Source organism: Xiphias gladius, chromosome 14, assembly GCF_016859285.1.
Source record: "Xiphias gladius isolate SHS-SW01 ecotype Sanya breed wild chromosome 14, ASM1685928v1, whole genome shotgun sequence".
Lineage (NCBI taxonomy): Eukaryota > Metazoa > Chordata > Actinopteri > Istiophoriformes > Xiphiidae > Xiphias > Xiphias gladius.
The window spans coordinates 25,672,847-25,692,438 of record NC_053413.1 but is presented as its reverse complement, the minus strand read 5'-3'; the positions used below and the strand labels follow the sequence as shown (position 1 = coordinate 25,692,438).

General features: G+C 41.7%; 1 protein-coding gene across 3 annotated transcripts in view; it reads left to right on the top strand.

The window, feature by feature from the left end:
* Window positions 1-18,202, top strand: part of esyt2a (extended synaptotagmin-like protein 2a) — a 65,235-nt gene extending 47,033 nt beyond the window's left edge. Inside the window, exons 11-25 of one of the 3 annotated variants that reach the window (XM_040143661.1) lie at window positions 797-879; window positions 1,914-1,962; window positions 2,538-2,627; window positions 2,722-2,817; window positions 5,114-5,215; window positions 9,391-9,453; window positions 11,945-12,019; window positions 12,720-12,806; window positions 12,900-13,049; window positions 14,168-14,604; window positions 15,541-15,639; window positions 15,763-15,894; window positions 16,044-16,149; window positions 16,497-16,546; window positions 17,269-18,202. In XM_040143661.1, the coding sequence (XP_039999595.1) occupies window positions 797-879; window positions 1,914-1,962; window positions 2,538-2,627; window positions 2,722-2,817; window positions 5,114-5,215; window positions 9,391-9,453; window positions 11,945-12,019; window positions 12,720-12,806; window positions 12,900-13,049; window positions 14,168-14,604; window positions 15,541-15,639; window positions 15,763-15,894; window positions 16,044-16,149; window positions 16,497-16,546; window positions 17,269-17,314 (1,665 nt within the window). In that variant the 3' untranslated portion in view covers window positions 17,315-18,202. The remainder of the gene's footprint in view (window positions 1-796; window positions 880-1,913; window positions 1,963-2,537; window positions 2,628-2,721; window positions 2,818-5,113; window positions 5,216-9,390; window positions 9,454-11,944; window positions 12,020-12,719; window positions 12,807-12,899; window positions 13,050-14,167; window positions 14,605-15,540; window positions 15,640-15,762; window positions 15,895-16,043; window positions 16,150-16,496; window positions 16,547-17,268) is intronic. The other 2 variants (XM_040143662.1, XM_040143659.1) reach the window with 2 other exon arrangements.
* Window positions 18,203-19,592: the final 1,390 nt, after the last annotated feature.

The following is a 19,592-nucleotide window of genomic DNA, read 5'->3' as shown; positions in this document are numbered from 1 at the left end:
ATTCTCTGAAGGCATCCGGGGATTTGGAATAATCACAAGATTGGGATTATAATCTTAATCTTGATCTCTTAATTTCATTCAGTCAGAAGTCCCCATTTAATTCAGATGAATAGTCTGACAATTCAGTTACATTGGATAAATAACAACATTATATAGATTTGAAAGCCCTTTTCAGAACACATTCATCATTTAAATTAGTCTTTGACTCTTTTATTTTTGTGTGGGTATGTTGCAATAACTTGTTTTTCACAATAAGGACATTTTTGACATTGTGCAGTCTACACATAACATTTGAAGTAGATGTGAATAGACCCAAAAGGAGAAGACATAGATGCAAAGATTTAATTTGGGAGTTTAAAGAATCTGAAAATTGAGAATAATCAGAAAATCTGTTTTTTTTTTGTTTTTTTCTAGAGACCATATTTTGGTGACTGTCCCCAAATACTGATTCTACAAAGTCTCTCAATGAGGCTTTTTCTGGATGCATTTTATATAATTTGTCAGATGGGTTTTTTTTTCTTTTTTTGTTTGTTTGTTTGCTTTTTCAGGTTTAATTTGTGACCAAGAATAAAAGCAGTCGTGGAAGTGACCATGGGAAATAAGTGTTTGATGATAAATGTTGACCTCAAGATGAAGGGTTTCTTGACTTATTACGCAGGTTCTGTTTTTATGTTACCAACAGCAAAAATCACCAATTCTCCAAACTCCCATTCAGTCAGTTCCTGTCCTGTACACCAGTCCTGTGTCAAGTGTGTGTGTGTGAAGGTCATATTAATGTGTTTGTTTGTACTTTCAGGCCTTGGTGTACGATCACTCGGGGCAGAATGTGGGGATTGAGCTGTTTGACGAAGACACTGATAAAGACGACTTTCTGGGAAGGTACGGCCTCTGTTAAAACACTAAAACTATTATGATTCATAAAATGATTATATTATTAAATTATTTTAATTATTAAGACTTATGATGCCTAAATAATTGACATGAGTAAAGGGACTTTTTTATTTTATTTTTTTTTTACTTTTACGATTAAGACCAAAAGTTGTCGTGGATTTTGTGCTTTTCACAGCATGTTCTCCGATGATCTCCGTGCTTATGGCTGAAACGATTGATTAAATAAATGGTAGTTAGTTAGTTGTCGGTAGTAATTTCGATGATTAAGTAACAATTCCTACATCCAGCAAAAATGTGTTTTACATCATTGTAGGCTGAACATCTTTGGGTTTCGGGCCGTTCCGACAAAATGAAACATTTGAAGATGTCGCCTTTGTTTCTTGGAACTTGTAATTTTCCCTCTGTGACATCTTATAGACTGAAGATGAAGTGATGACTGGGAAAACTGTCAGTCTACTTCATACTGGAAATAATTAGTTGCAGCCCCATTAACGACACGCAGTACTTGACAGTAATTCACCATTATTCAGATTCACGTTGAAAAGGATGAAAGGAAAGTTTGACTGTCCAAACAAGTGCTGAAACTATGCACATACTATGATGTATGCTGCCATAAGGATAGTGGCACATACAGATCCAGTAGTGTATGGTTTCACAAGTACCTTATGTATCCTACATATAGTGTTTTTCATATCTTAAACAAGTCATATTAAAGGATTTGTCATAAAGAGTTTCCACTGTAACTCTACGTAATAGGATTTCACACTCGATTTATCTGATAGCAGAGCTTCATCAAAGGACAGGGCCCCTGAAAGCGATCAGCGCTTTCAAACTGAATTCGCAGTGGTGTTTAATGAGTGCAGCGCTGCGTGTCTGACTTTAATTTCCCGCCGGAGCCCATTAACTCACCGCCGCGTGAGCGACAGTCTGTCGTGGCGCTGCAGCCGGACGCAGCGTGATGCGTCGGCCTCGTTCACGTGCCTCCAGTGAAAGTTTGGTACTGTTTGTGACTTGTTTTTCAGCCTGATGATCGACCTGGCCGAGCTCCAGAAGGAACAGAGGGTCGATGAGGTAACCTGCATCTCCTCCTCGCTGAACTGCTCCCAGCTCCATTTTTTTGTTGAAAGCTCATTAAAGCGGTAGTCAACAACTTTTGCTTTTCGTGTAGCGAAATCTTCGGCCCTGTGCGATCATTACTGTGGTGTTTCTGCACTGCACTTACAAGATGCCCCCTTGACAGTCAAAGCAAATGAGTGGCACCTTTTTCTCTTTCTGGTGATAAAGTTTGAGTTTTCATAGGCGGGAGGTGTATTTTTTTTCTCCTTCCTATAGGAACCAGAAACCAGCACAGAGCAAATTTCAAGCCACTGCATTAATACTCACATTAAATAGAAAATAAATGAATTAGCTTTAAGCTATTAAGCATAAGCAACATCTGCAAATCTTGACAGTTGAACAGTTGGTGTGATTATATTATGTAGAATCTAGTCATGCACTTGTTATGATATTAAAAACCTACTTGTGGTTATTTCAAACAAACTAGTTACCGCATCAGTTCCAGTGGTGCCACAGGATGTTTTTCTCAGGGAAAGTGCTGTTGCATATTAAAACGCTGATATGACCAACCAACATTTCTGTGTCCTCAGTGGTTTGTTTTGGACGATGTGGCCACAGGGAAGCTGCACCTCAGACTGGAGTGGTTATCTCTGCTGCCCACACCCGAGAGGCTGGACCAGGTGCGGGCTTCACTTAGGAACAGTTAATTTACTGTTGTGTCATTGTGTAGCTGACCCCTGACCTCTGCCAGTTGCTGTTTTTCTCCTCCCAAAGGCGATGATGAGCATCAAAGCCGTTCGGGGTCAAGCCAACGACGGCCTGTCGTCTGCGCTGCTCGTCGTCTTCCTGGATTCAGCCAGAAACCTGCCGGTGAGTCAGTCTGCGCCGAACGTCAGGGAGTTAACCGCCAGCAGCTATTCACAGATTCTTCTTAGACGTCAACATGATGAAAACGAGCATTTATCTAACTCTGCGATTTACTCTCTAGATGCTTCCTTACGGAAAGCCGTTTGCCATTAAACATAAGGATGACGTTGTTTATGAGCTGCTCTATTGATCACTATCAGACGCTGCAGGGATTCAAGGAGTGTAAAAGCTTGATGAGCAAGACTGTGACGATGCTTTGCAGGGAATAAAAGATGAGGACAAGAATCGTAAAGTCAAGAGTTTTTCATTTCAGTTTCATTTCCTATAAAGACTTCCATGGAAAGCTAATAAAAAAGGAAGAAACATGATTGTTGATCATTAGAATTTGGATATTTCTTTCCTTCAGGCTGTATCATTTTTTGCTTTGTTGTTCTTGTAGCTATTAAGATAATAATTTTGGGTTGTTGTTGATGTTATGTTTGGTTTTTAGTGATTGAATGAGTTTTTTTTTTTAACCAGTGTAGAACATTTCTTCATTGTCCATCCTTCCATGATTCAAGAATGATTTTAAAAAACAAAAAACAAAAAAACAACACAATATTGGAAATTCGCCACCCAGTAAATTTTGTCGCTTCAGTCTCTCGCTTATCTACTTTCTTAACTTCTCTTCTGCTCTTCATTTATTCATTCATTCATTCATTCATCCTCATTCCATCTCATCTTGTAGGTGCAATAGTAAGAGGACAAATGTGAATTCTGTTGTACTAGTTCTGCATGAATATTATGTAAATTCATTGTTTTTGTGTTCTTCCGGTCTCAGGTATTGAAGCTATTGCACCTTTAGCTTTTTAAATTTCCATTTCGCTATTATAAAAGGACTAAAATTGTTGTCTCTTGATGATCAGTGAGTCAGGCAGTGATTTACTGTTTCTACATTAGTTAATATGTATAAATAGAACCTCATTAAAGTTAGTGAATCTTAGTGCAAATGCAGCTACACAGTTTCATAGCTACAATAAAAAGGACAACGCTACTCTGAGAAACCCATTTCTTTAGACCGTGCAGTGAAGCGTGAACATCATTTTAAAAGTGATTTGGTATAAACCATAAACAAATGAGACCAGTTTTTTAAAATCATTTGTCCCGTGTGAGCAGTATTGTTAGTAATGTTCAGTGCTGGTCTTTGACCACATTGACCCTGTTCCTAAAATGAACAGGATGAACCGTAGAAAGTCTCAGTAAATCCTGACACCTGGTTCCTGGTAGGGCTGGGTGTCGAGCTTCAATACCGAGATGTGTCCCCATTATTGAAAGTACTGAAAGTTGGCTTTGAGTTCTTGGTCATATTCTTGGGCTTGTGCAGATATATCCTGATCTAAATCAAGAAACTTTTCTAACTTTTCTAACAAAATACAGTGTTTTATTCAAGCAAGCAAGTTCTTCTTCATTTAACTCTGATGCACTGACGTTATTTTAAAAAGGCTTTTTACATTTTCTGAACTGAGGTATCAAAAAAGTATTGTTTTGGAACCAGCTGTGGAAACTCATGTATTGTATTGGCGCCATAGTCAGGAAAACTTCAAACAATACTCAGCCCCAAAAGAAACCTGGTGCCTGCCTTTTCATTCCTATGAAAGTCGCTCTGCGCACGTGCACCAAAACTGTTCCTCAGCGTTTATGTCCCGGTCCAAAGATCATGGCACGAATATAATGTGCCGGTACACTTTTTGAGGCTGAAACGATTTTTTTATTGGACCTAGTGGCTCAAATTGTGATAATACCAATTAAAATTTTCCAGTTTTTCCGACAGTGTTCAGTGTTTAACAGCTGTTTTTGTGAGGACTACGTATGAGGAGAAAACCTCTTGAAGCCAGTGGACATTGACTAGCAATTCTGACTGTTACCACTGTGTCAAATTTACTGCTCAGAGTTCAGAGTTTAAGATGAACTTGTTGAGTGATTTGACTCTAAAAGTTTAAGCTCTACAAAAAAAACAGTGCACTCCTACGTTTCTTGGCCAAGAACTGAGGCTGCTACTGTAAATATACATTTACACAGAAGTGGTCTCATGTGTTTGTGGGGACTAAAATCTTTGTTAAAAGTGATCAGTCTTAATGAGACAGCCAGAGCACCTCAAGTGAAAACATGAGGTCTGCCTTGTCTCTACTATAGAACTGTGTTTTCCAGTGTAAAGAACTTTACGTTAGTGGTTAAACCTCTGCAGTGCACCTTCCTCTTTTCAGCCTGCTCTTCTTCTCTGCCTCTCCTCTCTCCTCCTCCCCTCCTCCCCCCTCTGAAGAGCGTCTTCGAGGGGAACTTGGGCTCTGGCTACTTAAAAGAGAGGCGGGCGGCGGGCCTCGTGTTTTGCGAGAACACTGCCTCTCTCTATAGGACCTTATTTGTGAGTCTGCTGGCTGTTTTCTGCATCCTAGCGTTGTCTGGAGAGTGTGAGGCTGCGATCACCTCTGCTAGAGAGGTCATGTGTCTTTTGTTCATTTTGCTCGGTTCTAAACGTTTTGCCTGATGAGCATGAACCCCTACTGGTGCACGGGTTGAGTTCTCCTAACCTCGTTATTCGTTGTGAATGTCATTTGTTGGAGTCTGACTGATTGCGAAGCTGAGGCACATGACAGAAGAAAATGTGGCCAGAAAATGAGCTAACAGCAAAGTTGGTTAGTGTTGTAGGACTATCAAAAACATCCTTCCTCCTCTCATTATTTTCCATCATAAGGAATGATCGATCTCACAGGATTAGTCGACACATCATACATTGTTTCCGCTAATATAGCTTCGTCAGATGGGTTATTTTCTGGAAAGCGGAGACACCGGCAGCGTGTCCGATGAAAATGAACCTTCCCAGTGCTCATTCTCCGTATCAATGGCACTCATTTTAAATGACGTTGATGTTTTTTTTCTGCCTCGCTGCCGACACAGATTACATTTTAGCAGAGCACTAGAGGTTTAAATGGATTAAAAGAATCAATAATTCCTAATGCAGGCTGTTATAAAGGTATTAGGTCTTCCTCTGTGCTCTGTACAAGCCTCATGTGACAACACAGAAAGTTCCGGAGAAGTATTTTAATGTACTCTTTTTGAATTTATGTTAATTTTGTCAGCTTAGTCCTTGTCTTGAGATCAAAAGTCCATTGAGCTTTATTCACATTTAGTGAAACTATTTATTTTTAGACTTTTTATTAGTCAATGAAAACTTTATACTTGTTTCAGGTACAGAAAACTACTTTAATCCAGTTTTAGATGATGAAAACAGTTATTACATAAATCCTGTTTTAGTCCTCGATAAACTAGTTAGAAAAAACTATATGAAGATTTTTACTTCATCAGAGAATGAACTGACAAAACATTTACAAACATTTTAATGTATTTTTCGTTAAGACCGAAGTATAATAATCTTAAACTGCTTTCAATAAAAAAAAAAAAAATCCATCTCGCTGATTGTAATCTGAAGTGATACTCAAAACTTACTCAAAAAAAGTCAAACTAAAAAAAAGTTTGTAATTTTGTCTCTTTGTTATTCAACAACAAAAAATTACTTTTTCTGTGGAGATTGAAAGCTTTTGAAAGATTTTATAGACTTCTTAAAGCTTTTGTTTCATAAAGTCTGTTCTCATCAACGTCAAAAGTTTGTTGACGAATATATTTCGTCACAGTTTTTGTTAATGATACAAAATCTTCTGGAATCGGCAGTTCAGACATATTCAACATATTCCCACCTCTCAGAGAGGTTAACACTACTTTCAAGAATAAATTAAAATGAGATATCAGTCACCAAATCAGTGTGACATCCAATTTCCTTTGGAGGGAGGAATGTATTTTGATATGTCTTAGATTTTTAAGGCAGGGAGGGTGAATTCTCTGTGGATTGCTTCCCTCCATCCTTCATGTTTGAGCCCACTACATGTGAACCGGCCCCCCCCCCCATCAGTCTTCTCTGTGGCTGCTCATCCCAAAACTGCCACCAGGGGGCAGCACATGGTTAATGCTCTGTGGGGAAAAAAAAACAAAACACGACGTTACTGTGATTCGTTTTACAGGAATGCACAGACCTGTTGACAGGAAACGCCTCAGCCGAGGTGAATATTGGCTGACATGGAAGACTTAAATAAGTAATTCAGTTGTGGTCGTTTGCCACCAGCGGTCAATGATAAGTTCATGCCTCTTCCATCCAACTGCATTCTTGTCAACATGTCTGCGTATTCTTTAAAAACGTTATTGCTGATCCCATCGCTGATCTGACCTGATCGGGACGGAGTTTTCTGACCATTCTGCTCACGTTAGATCAAAGACGACCTCAGGAACATGAAGGAGGAAAAAAAAAAAGATGCATTTTAATCCCACTCCACTTTCCACATTTCAGAAATACTCAGTTGATATTATACAGTTGTAATGTGTCTTATTGTGTTTTCCTAATGTCAGAGTTTATCACTGGGGTCACGCTTGTCTTTTCAGTCCAGACCTTTATGATCACATCATGTCGGGATACATCGACTTAGCATGTATACCTGCCTTTTTCATGCCTCCTGGTTTGATTTGGACGGTAAAATTGAAAAGACAAGTGCGACGGCGGTAAATGGACAATCGGACACCAGAGGGTTACCGCAGACATCCTTTCTCCACTGTAGGAACTTGTGTCGACACAGTGCTACCTTGCATTTTCCATGGTATTTTTCAAACCGGGACATTTCTGATATACCATTTGGGCCCAAACATAGGACCCCTTTTTCCCAAGATCTGCACTTAAGGAGGAGAGTTTTTGAGGATGAGAAACACTCTTACACTCATCCTGTTGGGAAAGTTTCCCTGAGGTACTATTAATCCAAGAAGAAGAGAGTCCTTATCAATGAAGACTTGACAAACCTGAAATATGAAATATAATACCTTAGAAATATCAAATATGGTAATATGTAAAACCCACATTAGTATAGCTTGTCAATCAGTCAAAGACTCACAATCTCTCCTGTCAGGCTCTCGAATGGCCACAATCATTTTTCTCTGACAATTAGCATTTTTCAGACTTTAATCTTTTCGAGCTCATCGTTCGTGACAGCCACAAATCTTGGCTGTTTGACAGATTTTCTCCCCGGTTCATTTCTGCAGTAAAGATGTTGGGAGAAGCTATGATCCTTTTTTCCAGTTATTTTCAGTCATGAATTTATTTCCTCCGTGGAAGCAAAACCCATTACACCAGCCTCCAGAAAATCCTGCAGGTTAAACTGGGCTAACAAAACACTTTTAGCGCTGACTAACGCTAAAAGACTCGCTATCCTGGTAGAACTCTTCTGCATTAGACCGTGTTACCGGCACTCTCTAATCAAAGAGAATATCTCATGTTGCAGCACATAATTGTATTGTCCTCGAATACAAGACAACTCCCTCTTTTTCAAATGTAAGCTCCAGAAAAACACGTGGTCTTATAATTGGGCCAACATTGCACGTCTTTAGATGGGCGAGAGCAGGACCGGCTACTTTTATGCTCAATGGCCTCTTCCCCCTAAACAGTAACAAGGTTCTGGGCATTTTTCTTTTTCTAACGAGGATTCTCCATTGTTCTTCTGGTTTAATGCACGTGGTCGCCCTGCGACATACAGGCGCAGTAAAATGGTGGTTTCTCGTGATGGAACGACCGAGCCGATGGACCGATCACGGCCAACAGCACTGCCACCGAAATCCTCAGAGCACCTAGATTTTGCATTTCGTATCAATTCCGGAGTAGTGCTGAAGCTCGGTTCCAGCATACAATCTCCAAAGCAGACAGAGAACAGTGGAAAATAACAGTACATAAAGTTCCTGCAGTGGAAAAGGATGAAAAACACTGGTGCTATACTCCATTTTGCTGTCGGTTCATTACGTGGTGAACAAAACGTCTTAATTTAGACCGTGGGATGTTCTTGTGAACTGGAACACTGGAGTGCTATGTGAGTCAGTGCTTGTACATGTCCTTCTGCAAGAGAAGGAGTCTGCTGTAATATCAATTGATTTCATACCAGTATGAATATATAAATGTTCCCCAATAACCACCACAACATAAAACCATCTCCGCTTCTTTTTGATCAGAATGATTCCTTCCCTCTGATCTCTGTTCACCTCCCCTCCCATCTTAATTACTGACTCCTAACAAATGTTGTGGTATTTTGACTAGAGTCCAACCAGTGTTGCCTTTTTGTTTGGCTGACATTGGTTTATGGCAGATGTATTGTATTGGTTTAAATATTGGCATACGTATGCGTTTATTTAAAATAAAAACAAGCTTTTTTTATTTTTTTATTTGATTTACTCTGAAAAATGTAAATCAACATCAGCCTCTTAAATCCATTATTGGTTGGTCTCTAGTTTTGACTTCATGTCCAGGTTTAATTGGGGAATGATATTAACCATGTGATCATTTATGTTGTCTCTCTGTCTGTCTTGATGTCTGGTGATGATGGCGGTGCGGGTGTCTTCTGTCTCTGGTCCCCCCCCCCCGTCCCCGCATGCTCCTCTTTTCCCTAATAACCTGCTGTATGTGTGTATGTTTGTTTGCGTGCTCTCTCCTGCCTTGTCCCTGGGGGAAAATCAAAGCGCAATCCGTTAGAGTTCAACCAAGCGGGGCTGAAGAAGGCCTCGGTCAGTAAGGCCCTCAAGGTAACGACACGGTAACCACGGCACCACCCATATCGTTCAGACACAGAGGAAGAAGACTGCAGAGGAAGAGCAGTGACATATGTTCGCGCAGGCTTATATACTCACACATTCAACTCATACTTGAACGGTGTGGCCAAAAGTATGTGGACACTGAACATTATCCCCCAACTCCAAAACCACAGGCACTAATCTGCTGCTGCAACAGCCTCCACCGGCTTTGGAGCCTGGCTGCAGGGATTTGCTAACGTTCAAGACAAGGAAGCTTTATTTATACGGCGCAGTTCAAACACAGAGGCCGTTCAAAGTGCGTAGGCAAAGGAAAGCATTAGAATGTCATTGAAAAACAATTAGCAATAAAAAAAACATACGATACATAAATGAAAATAAAATACAAATAGATAATAATAATAATAGACCGGAAAAAAACTGTTACAGAGCAGTAATAAGTTGTTAGCGACCCCGAATGCAAGAAAGGAAATACAAGTGCAGGCAAAGGATCATTTTTCATTCAGATTTAGAAGTGGCTAGAGTTGGGACGCCGTGGAGATCATCAGGAAGTTGGTTCCGCAGCATCGCGGCTAAAAGCAGTTACGCCCTGTTTGTTTCCGACTCGAGGTTCTACCAGCTGACCCCTTGCGGAAGATCTAAGAGCCCTACTGGGTTTATGTTCTTCAAGAAGCTCAGAAATGTGTTTTGGCCCAAGATTACTGAGCAATTTACGAACTGCAGCAGCACTTAGAATCTAATCTCTCAGTAACTGGGATCTAAGAACAGGAGTGACGTGTTCAGTTCTCCCGGTTCTTGTTAGAACCCTGGTTCTGAATGAGCTGAATTTGTCTAACGGAGTTTTTGGGAAGACCAGACAAGGGATCATTACAATAGTACGGTTTCCAACACTGATGTTGGTGGTGATGCTGGCATTCCTGCTCATCCCAAAGGTGTTGAATGGGGCTGAGGTCTGTGCAGGCCAGTCAAGGTCTTCCACACCAGACATTTGTATATGGACTTAACTGTGTGCATGGGGGCATCGCCGTGTCAGAACAGGAAAGGGCCAAACACAAACAGTCAATACAGAGTTGGAAGAACGCTGCTGTCTAAAATATCATTGTCTGTAGCACTGAGATTTCCTTTCTTTGGAGCTAAGAGGCCAAACAATGAAAAACAGCCCCAGACCAGACGTTCAGTCCATTGTGTCCACACAGTGTCCACAAATTTTTGGCCATAAAGCGTACACTGTAGTTTGAAATAAGTTCAGAGGAAAAGTCTTCACACACACAATGTCAAAATTTTGTACTTTCTCAACTTCTTATGGCTTTTTTATTTTTATTTTTTATTTTAATGTTTTTTTGCTGTTGTTACAAAAAGTAATTCATACATATGGCCACGGGCCCGATTTAGACCCAAAGGTCACAAAACTAACTCAACGTATTAATAAAGATGTTAACCTTTGTGAAAAGTAATGCAGTAAGATAAATCAATAAATTCTAGATAAACTTAATGACCCCCCCCCCATTGATGAGATAACAGTGCCACCCAGTCCCTACATTTTCCTCACAGTTTCTTGGTAACATTTTGAAACATGACTCCGAGCACTTGTCAAATTTGGGAGGGCGGTTTTAGACTTGGGTGCTCTGTAAAAGTGAATCTATAAGTCTTGAATCTACTCTCCTGCTGTGATTAAAATGTCAAGACTATTTTTATTATTAGTGAAAAGAGTTAAAGCTCGTTTGGTGCTGCAGCCTTCAAAACAGCTGTGCAGCGGATTTCAGTCGCTGGAACTGTGCTCGCTGACTGTAAACATTAACAAACTCCACTAATCGTGTTTGTCGACTAAAACTGTGCAACATGTCTCACAATGTGTGTGGTAAATAACAGCATTGTTGTCTGTGGCACATTTACACTGAAACCATTGACTCTGAAACTTTTAATTGATCTTTCATTCTGATCTGACGAGTTTTTCAGACTTTGTGTTTTGGGGGTTTTTTTTCTTGGTTTTTACCTGATGTGCTTTCCGTCCCATTACAAGTGGCACATTTTTACCATCACATGCTGAAATGTGATAAGTAGCACTGGGTAGTCTGGTGTCGTGTTAGAGATGTGATATCCCACGCTCATAAATGACGCTGTCTGAGCTCATAATCTGAACTTTGAGTGCTCAGATCGTACTGTATAGCTTTATCACCTGGTGTTGAGGTCTGTGTTGTAAAAAAACATTTAACAGTATATTTATATACTATATATGGAAGTTTTTTTTGGTGGCTAGTGGTATGTTTAATTGGATTATTTTGTGTAAAAAATTGCTAAAACAGCTTTGAATTAAATCTTTATCAAAGCAAGACTTTCTTACAAAATTAGACACTAGGGAACATTGGTCATAGTATGTTTTGTACATGAAAAAATAATGCAGGTATCATCATTATCATCATCAAGTATCATTAATGCCCCATCACTCTTTTTTGTTTGTAAACACTGAGTTTTTCTTCTTCTGCAGTCCGGTAAAAAAGTGACCAGTGATCCCAGTCCGTTTGTCCAGTTCACAGTGGGACACAAGTCCTTTGAGAGCAAGGTGAGACTGAAGCATGATCTGCATTCATACTCATTACGAGTCATTAATTCAGCATAATCCTTGTGAATCTTCTTATCGTTTATAAAAAAAGCCTTTCTGAAAACTGGGATTTGAAAGTTCAGCTTGGGGAGAAACGTACGCCTCGGGTCTCAGTGTGCTTCAAACGAACCAGGTCCTAGAACATGTCGACCAGCGAGTTCTAAAGGCAAACGTGTTTCATGGCTGTTCCGGCGTCGCAGAGAGCGCTCGGATGTACACACGACAACCGTTTGCGTAGACGGCGTGACTGCCAGATTTTCTGTTTCGGGAGGTTACAAAACTGACAGCCGCATTTGAGGCACACTGAGGCCTTTACCCTCCAGCAGGAGGGACTGTGTCAGCCGTCTGAACTGGCAGGTTTCTTAGGAAGTGTCATTTTGACTGGCAGGTAATCTGTGTTCACTCAGTCTTAAGAAACTGGTAACTCAAAATTTTTGATAAAATGATAAAAATGTGGTATTTTTACAGGACACTGCCTTTTTATTGTAAGATTTTCTGCCCCTCCAAATGACTTTCTGGAAACCTGCATTTTTCAGCCCCTGTCACTGGTTGGCTGTGCGTCTCCTGTCCTTACCATGCTCTGATATTTCCCGTGTTAGAAATCGAATAAGCGTCTTTGGACGTCCTCTTTTTGTCTCCCCTCTGTTGTGTCCTTTTCCAGACCAGGTATAAGACCAATGAACCAGTGTGGGAGGAAGCCTTCACCTTCCTCATCCACAACCCCAAAACCCAAGAGTTGGAGGTTGAGGTATGGAAGCTTCTTTAGCAACAACAACAAAAAAAAGAAAACTGCGACTGCCACTATCCTATTGGCTGACATTTTTGTACCCTGCGTCTTCAGGTGAAGGATGAGAAACATGATTGTTCGCTGGGGGTGTTAACGCTGCCTCTGAATAGCCTGCTGGAAGCAGAAGACATGACGCTGAACCAGCGCTTCCCCCTCAAGAACTCCGGACCGAGCTGCACCGTCAAGATGAAGATGGCTCTGCGGGTAGGAGGACAACCTGCAGATGATGTACTGTTACTGATCTTAAAGGAGGGGGGGGATGAGTCCTTCGCCATGACATTTGTTTTCATTCACTGGAGTTTTTAGATCGGGACTTATACCGTTTGCTGAGGGAGTCCATGACAGTGGTGCTACAGGCGAGACATCGTAATCACTCCTCCGCAAATCCTAAGATACGTGAAGCACTTCTTTAGGACACAAAACTTTGATCTCAAAGAAACAAAAATGCTCCCCTCAGTCATATTTGCAGAAGGGAAAGGGTAAGAGAGGGGGAGAGCAAGATAGCCCTGAGACTACTGCAGCTAGCGAATAACTAACAGCCTTGGCTGATCAACTTAAGAGAGCCGAGGATGCAGCTCGGCGGAGTTGATGGCTCCTTTTTAATGAAGGAAATGAGACTGTAATCAATAAGGCCGAGGAGCTAAATTCAATTTGAAGGATTGTGCACCAGAAAATTGCTGAGCGGAAACGAGAAGAGACGGAAAACGGCCTGAACTAAGTTGACAGTGAGGTTACGGGCGTCCATTTAAGCCTCCGGTGTTCTGAATTCATCGAGGATGAATTATCTATCGATCATATTTGTTTGTCAAAATCCATTCACAGTAGTGCTGAGTCACCAATATCACGATATACGTGTAAAGCAAGAACTTCAGTAATTTATATTGTTTAACATTTAGATTTATGATCGTTGATTTTGAAAAGAGATTTTTGTAAGACAAAAACAACACAGTACGTTCATACATGTATGTGTGTTTCATTTCATTACATTTATTCGGGAGGTGCTTTTATGCCAAAGCTATTTCCACTTTCTTATACGCACGTACCGGATGATTGTGATTAGCCTTCCTCTGATAGAACGGCATCAAGGCCCACTGTCCGGCTCTTTGCTGGGCTTTCGTTCACATCTTACATTCTTCATCAGCTGGTAGAGTTTGCTTAGTTGTAACGGAGATAACCTGATGAAAAATTGAGATTCAAATGGAGCCGGAATGTGCTGGTTTGTCCTTGTCTGATTTCGGAGGACTGACACAAGTCTAGGAAAAGGCACGGGAGGCAGCTTTGTCAGTTCCGAAATGACCTCCGCACCTTTTCTCTAATTTCAGGTGTTGTGCCTGGATAAGGACGCTTCCTCGTCCCCAAACTCCACCCCGTCCTCGGTGCAGGTCCGCAAGGCCGACTCCTCCAACTCGACCCCGCGGCCCTCTGTCTCCTCAGACTCCCCCAAGTCTCCCTCCTACACCTCCGACATCCCCAGCTCTGCCTCTGTGTCAGGCCAGGACCTGCTGAACCGGCGGAGGGACGCAGAGGAGCCCGTTAGGTCTCCTGGAAGCGCGGACTTGGGGCCGGGCGCGGGAGGAGGAGGAGGAGGAGGAGGAGGCCAGAGCCTGGCGGAGACCGGGAGGAGCACCTCCAACGTGGCCATCTCGGGCTCCCAGCAGTACCTGGCCGGAGGCAAGGAGCCGACGCCCAGCATCGCGTCCGACATCTCCCACCCCTACGCTACTCAGGAGCTGCAGCAGAGGCTCCAGCAGCTGCAAAAGTATCTATCAATCAGTCAGAGATCAATTTATCTCTCCATCCAATGATCAGACAAGTTTTTGAATGTCCTTTAGTATCACATAACACGAAACCTCAAACGTAGGACAGATCACGCGGTTGAACCACCAACCACAGAGCTGTGCACAAGACACATATATGAAAATGTAGGTAATACAGGGGCATCGCTTTGACTCTCCACTTTATCCTCTGCTCTCACCAGTGGAACCAACACAACTTTATTCCCGCTACTTACAACCGAACCGCAAGTGCGACACCGTCGTTAGTTTTGACGAAGGCCTTTGTCTTGTCTGTGGCTGCAGCTCTGTGATTTTTTTTTTTCTTTTCTTTTTTTTGCGGAAAAAATTCAACTAGAGTTTAAGTAAATTCAACTTAAAATTCACGCATGCTAACCGGCACGACGGGCGTCCAGTAGCAGGGCAGCATTAGCGGGAGGGGTTACATTGTGACGGGGCCGGTTTCCCTGCAGAGTCCCAGGGTTAAGTGTCTCCTCTCTCTGACCCCACTGGGACCTAAAGAAATCTAAAATGCTCGGCTGATGGTTTTTGTGATGCTCCTCTCTGCCGTCCTTTAACTGTGTGTATTTGTTGGGCAAGAAGGAGAAGGATGTTTTTTTCGAACCCAAAACCCGTGAAAAGACCAAAACCAATAGAGTGTTAGTCGTCCTCTCAGGACTTTCTGACTCTTTCTACTTTTTCTATGGCGGTCAGCCTAAAGCCCATTCTTCGGGCTGTGTGCGCCAATCTCTACAGCCACAATGTACTGGTAGATTTTTCTTTTTTTAAAAACAAGTTCGGTAATTTCCCAAATCAGCCGGGCACTGTCGTTTTTAGGAAACTGTACTCAAACAGGAGGAACCAGTGCATTTGTTGGCCTTTGTTTGCTGGTTTTGATCCCCTCCTCTTCTGTCTCTCTGTAGTGGCTCAGGCCCCAGTTATTTCCCGCTGGGGGAGATCCAGCTGACGGTCAGACACAGCTCGCAGAGGAACAAACTCATCGTAGTCGTTCACGGCTGCAGGTACGAGCTAAGAGGAAGGAAGAGGTTGTTCCAAACGCACACTTCGTGTGTGTGAGGTCGGTGTTTTTACACTCGAGTCATTTTTTTTCTTTTTCTTTTTTTCTTCTTGGTTTACCTCCACAGGAACCTGATAGCGTTCACTGATCAGGGGTCAGATCCTTACGTCCGCCTCTACCTGCTTCCTGACAAACGGAGGTCGGGCAGGAGGAAAACTCACACTTTCAAGAAAACCCTCAACCCCGTTTACGATCAGACGTGAGTTGAACTGTTCCGCTAGTTCTTGTATGGGTTCTGGATAACGTCATCGTTAAACACCGTGATTAAGCTACGTAAAGCTGGTGTAAACGTACTGTGTTGTCTTCCTCTCTCTCTCTCTCTCTCTCTCTCTCTCTCTGTCCGTTCAGGTTTGAGTTCAGCGTTTCCCTCGTGGAGCTCCACAGACGGACTCTGGATGTCGCTGTGAAGAACGGTGGAGGTCTGCTCTCCAAACACAAAGGCCTTCTGGGAAAGGTACAGACCTTATCTTTTTCTTCTTTCTTTATCTCTTTCCCCTTCCACCTCCATCTCTACCTTTCCACTTTCCCTTTCAATTTTTAAGCCCCTGCCAGGTGATCTTGCTGATTTTAAGGCCACTCGTTCCCTAAAGTTTGCTTAAAACACAGGAAATGGTCTTGAAATTGTTGGGTTTTCTCCAGGATGAATTCCCATTTATTTCTTCTATCCCGTGAATATTAGATAATCTACTGGTGCATTTCGAGATTGAAGATTGTATTTAATCAACTAGAATATCTAGCATCATTTTTTTTTTTGGTTTGTTTGTTTTTGGGATATGATAAGTCTTGTTGTTTCCCATCCAGGTTCTGGTGGATTTGACTCACGAGGACATCACCAAGGGTTGGACACAATGGTTAGTTACCTTCAGAGTGTTTTCTACAGATGCGTAAAGCTCCGATAACACAGGAACTATCGAGTGAAACGGCTCAAACGACGCACGCTTTCAAACTATTTTAAATAGAAAATGCCCGTTTTCGTCTTCCTAGGTGGAGCGGTTTATCTTTCACCAGGGCAAAACTACATCGGAACGAAAAAACGAAAAGCTAAAATTTGTCCACGAAAAACTTGGGCAGACAAAAACGGACTCTTCTACTGTATGTAACCTTTGTGATCATTTATATTATTAAAGGAGATGTAGTAACAAACCTTTAATACAACATCGAACTCTTACAGACACATCAGTATCAAAGTATTTGGTCAAAAACATTTCCAATACTGATTGTGTGAAAATAGCCCCGATCCGCTGAAATGCCGTGTGCTCGCAGCTGCTTCACTGTAAAAAGTGTCCGACTACTGCCAGAAAGAGAAAGGAGGAGCGTGGCCGCAGGTGAAAGTGAACACGTTTCACTGACACCTTCCTGCCGCTGCCGTCACTTCTGCAGCTCCACTGCAATGACTTGACGGCATTGTGAAGTCGTGGCTTTGCCTTTGGTGTCGCGGGAGTTAATTTCAGGGATTAACTGTAAAATGATTCTTTCATCTCCTGAGCAAGAAAACGGTTTCGCGTTAAAAGGAGAAGAAGGGAAGAAAAAAGACAAAAAAACCCCTCCCTTATCCGTCTTTCTCCTCCCGCAGGTATGAGCTGAGTGAAGATGGCCTGACGAAGCCTCACCAGCTATAGACGGCGGCAAGAAAGTCTTCATCGCCGTCTTTGCTGTCATCATCATATCGCCACACTTCCACATTATACACTTCCACGTAACTCTATACAGTATGACATGTTTGTTTTTTTTTTCCTTATTTTGTTATTTTCATCGCTTGTAACTGTTCAAAAGAGAAAAAAAGGAACCAGATAAGCAGCTTTTTGACGTTCATTTAATCACATCAGTCGCAAGGCAAACCTCCCCTTTAAGAAGTGAGTGAGAGTGATCGGCTAAAGGGAGCATATACAACACGTAGAAGACTATATATGACATAATATACTGCTATGGAAGTCTGTATTCCACTTTCATAAGAAGAAACTATAACAATCTATTTTATTTTTTGCGGTTTCGGCATTTTCCTTCCTGGAGTTTCTGTAAAGAACGATGATGTACAAGTTTGTAAATAATCTACAGTGATGCTGGACAAAACCGGTGTATTCTAGAGATGAGAGAGAGAGGTGTGTGTGTGTGGTCTCCTACTTGGCCAAATGATTGTTTGTAATTTTATCTTACTTGATTTTTTTTTTTTTTCTTTCTTTTTTTAAATAAAAAAAAATATTCTGGAGAGAGTTTCTGAAGAGACGCAGGCGGGGCGGTCGGTCGCAGGCAAAGACGTCACCAAAGAGAAGAGAAGTATTTTATTTTTTCAGCCCTCGTGGGTTTTCGGTAACGCAGCTGTACGCTGGCTTTATTCCACTTTAATGTGCTCATTAACCGCGTGATAAGAACTGTAAGTACACAAATATGTTAAATATGATGCGAGTACCAAGTTTGTCTTTTCCATCTGTTAATATACCTGCTGTTACAGTGAAAAAGGGCCCATGTAGACGGTCACCTGATTGTTTTTTTGTTTTTTTAACTCAATGTTTGCACATCTTTTTTTTCTTTTTTTTTTTTTTTTTTAAATCTGCTGGGGATCATCTGTACTTCAAGTGTCAACTCCTAAAATAATATCGATAACCTTTTTAAAGGAATAGTTTGACACTTGTGCTTTTGCTTTCTTACGTCGAGTTAGATGAGAGGATACCACGCTTGTGTCTTTCAGTTAAAAATGAAGCTACAGCCAGATCGTGATGGTTAGCTTAGCTTAGCTTAGCTTAGCTTTGCATAACGACTTGAAACGGCGGGGGGGGGGGGCAGCTAGCTTGGCTCTGTCTTTCTATCACCTTTTAAGCTCATTAATTAATGTTATATCTTCTTACCTTAATCCGTACAAAGTAGTGTATAGTGCAACAACAAGAGGTTGTGGTCTTGCAGGGAGTCGCTGTATGTGCTGGACTGTTTCTTGGGTGACGACGGGACTCCAGCAAGTCCCGGCACCCGCGCAGCGAAACCGAAACCCGTTGTTTCTACACTTTGGATCAAACAAACGAGACGTTTCGCGTGTCGGTCCGTGAACTTCAGAGGCGCTGGTAGGTGGCTTTTGATACCTTCAGACAGAACCGGGCTAGCCTTTTCACCTCCTTTCCATCCCCTATGCTAAGCTAGGCTATCCGTCTCCCGACCTCACATGTAGCTGACACAGAGAGAGAGAGAGAGAGTCTTACCGATCTTCTCGTCCGACGGCTATCGGTAACAAAATGAACAAGCGTATTTCCCAAAATGTTGAACTGTACCTTTAAGCTTATTCCTGCATCAAATTGAACTGTATTTAAATGAAATTATTGAACTAATATCCATTTTTTTTTTTTTTTATCATCTAGCCAAAGCCGCTGTGTGTAGAAGTTTAAAAATTCTCCGATTTGGCGCCCTCCGGTGGTACTATTAAGAAAAGACAGTGTGGCCATGTACAGTAAATTCTCGAACAGTAGCCTGACCGTGGCCTACATTGCAGACAGGCTTTTTCTCCCTGGTCTCCCTCCAGGTAAAGAAAACTCCGACCTTCCCGTTTAGCTGTCGTGTTGATAAATTCAGTAAAGTGTACCGTCCCATGGTACTAGTTCAGTATAATGTCATGGTCACCACTCTGCTGCTCTGAGGTTCAGAAATTCTGCTTTTGTTCATTAATTTATTCATCGCATTCCACTTCGCTCTTTTTTTGTTGTTGTTTTTTGCAATGAATTAATGAGGAAAACTCAACACTTCCTGCCAGTTTTTCACATTAAAACTCTTCCAGCCCCCCCCCCCCCCCTTTTTTTTTTTTTTTTATTAGTAGACTTTTAATGTGAAAAATCTGCAGGGGAAAACCAGTATTTGTGTTGAAAAAAGAAAACTGAGAGCAGCAGAGCGGCGACTACGACACGAATGAGTTCTACT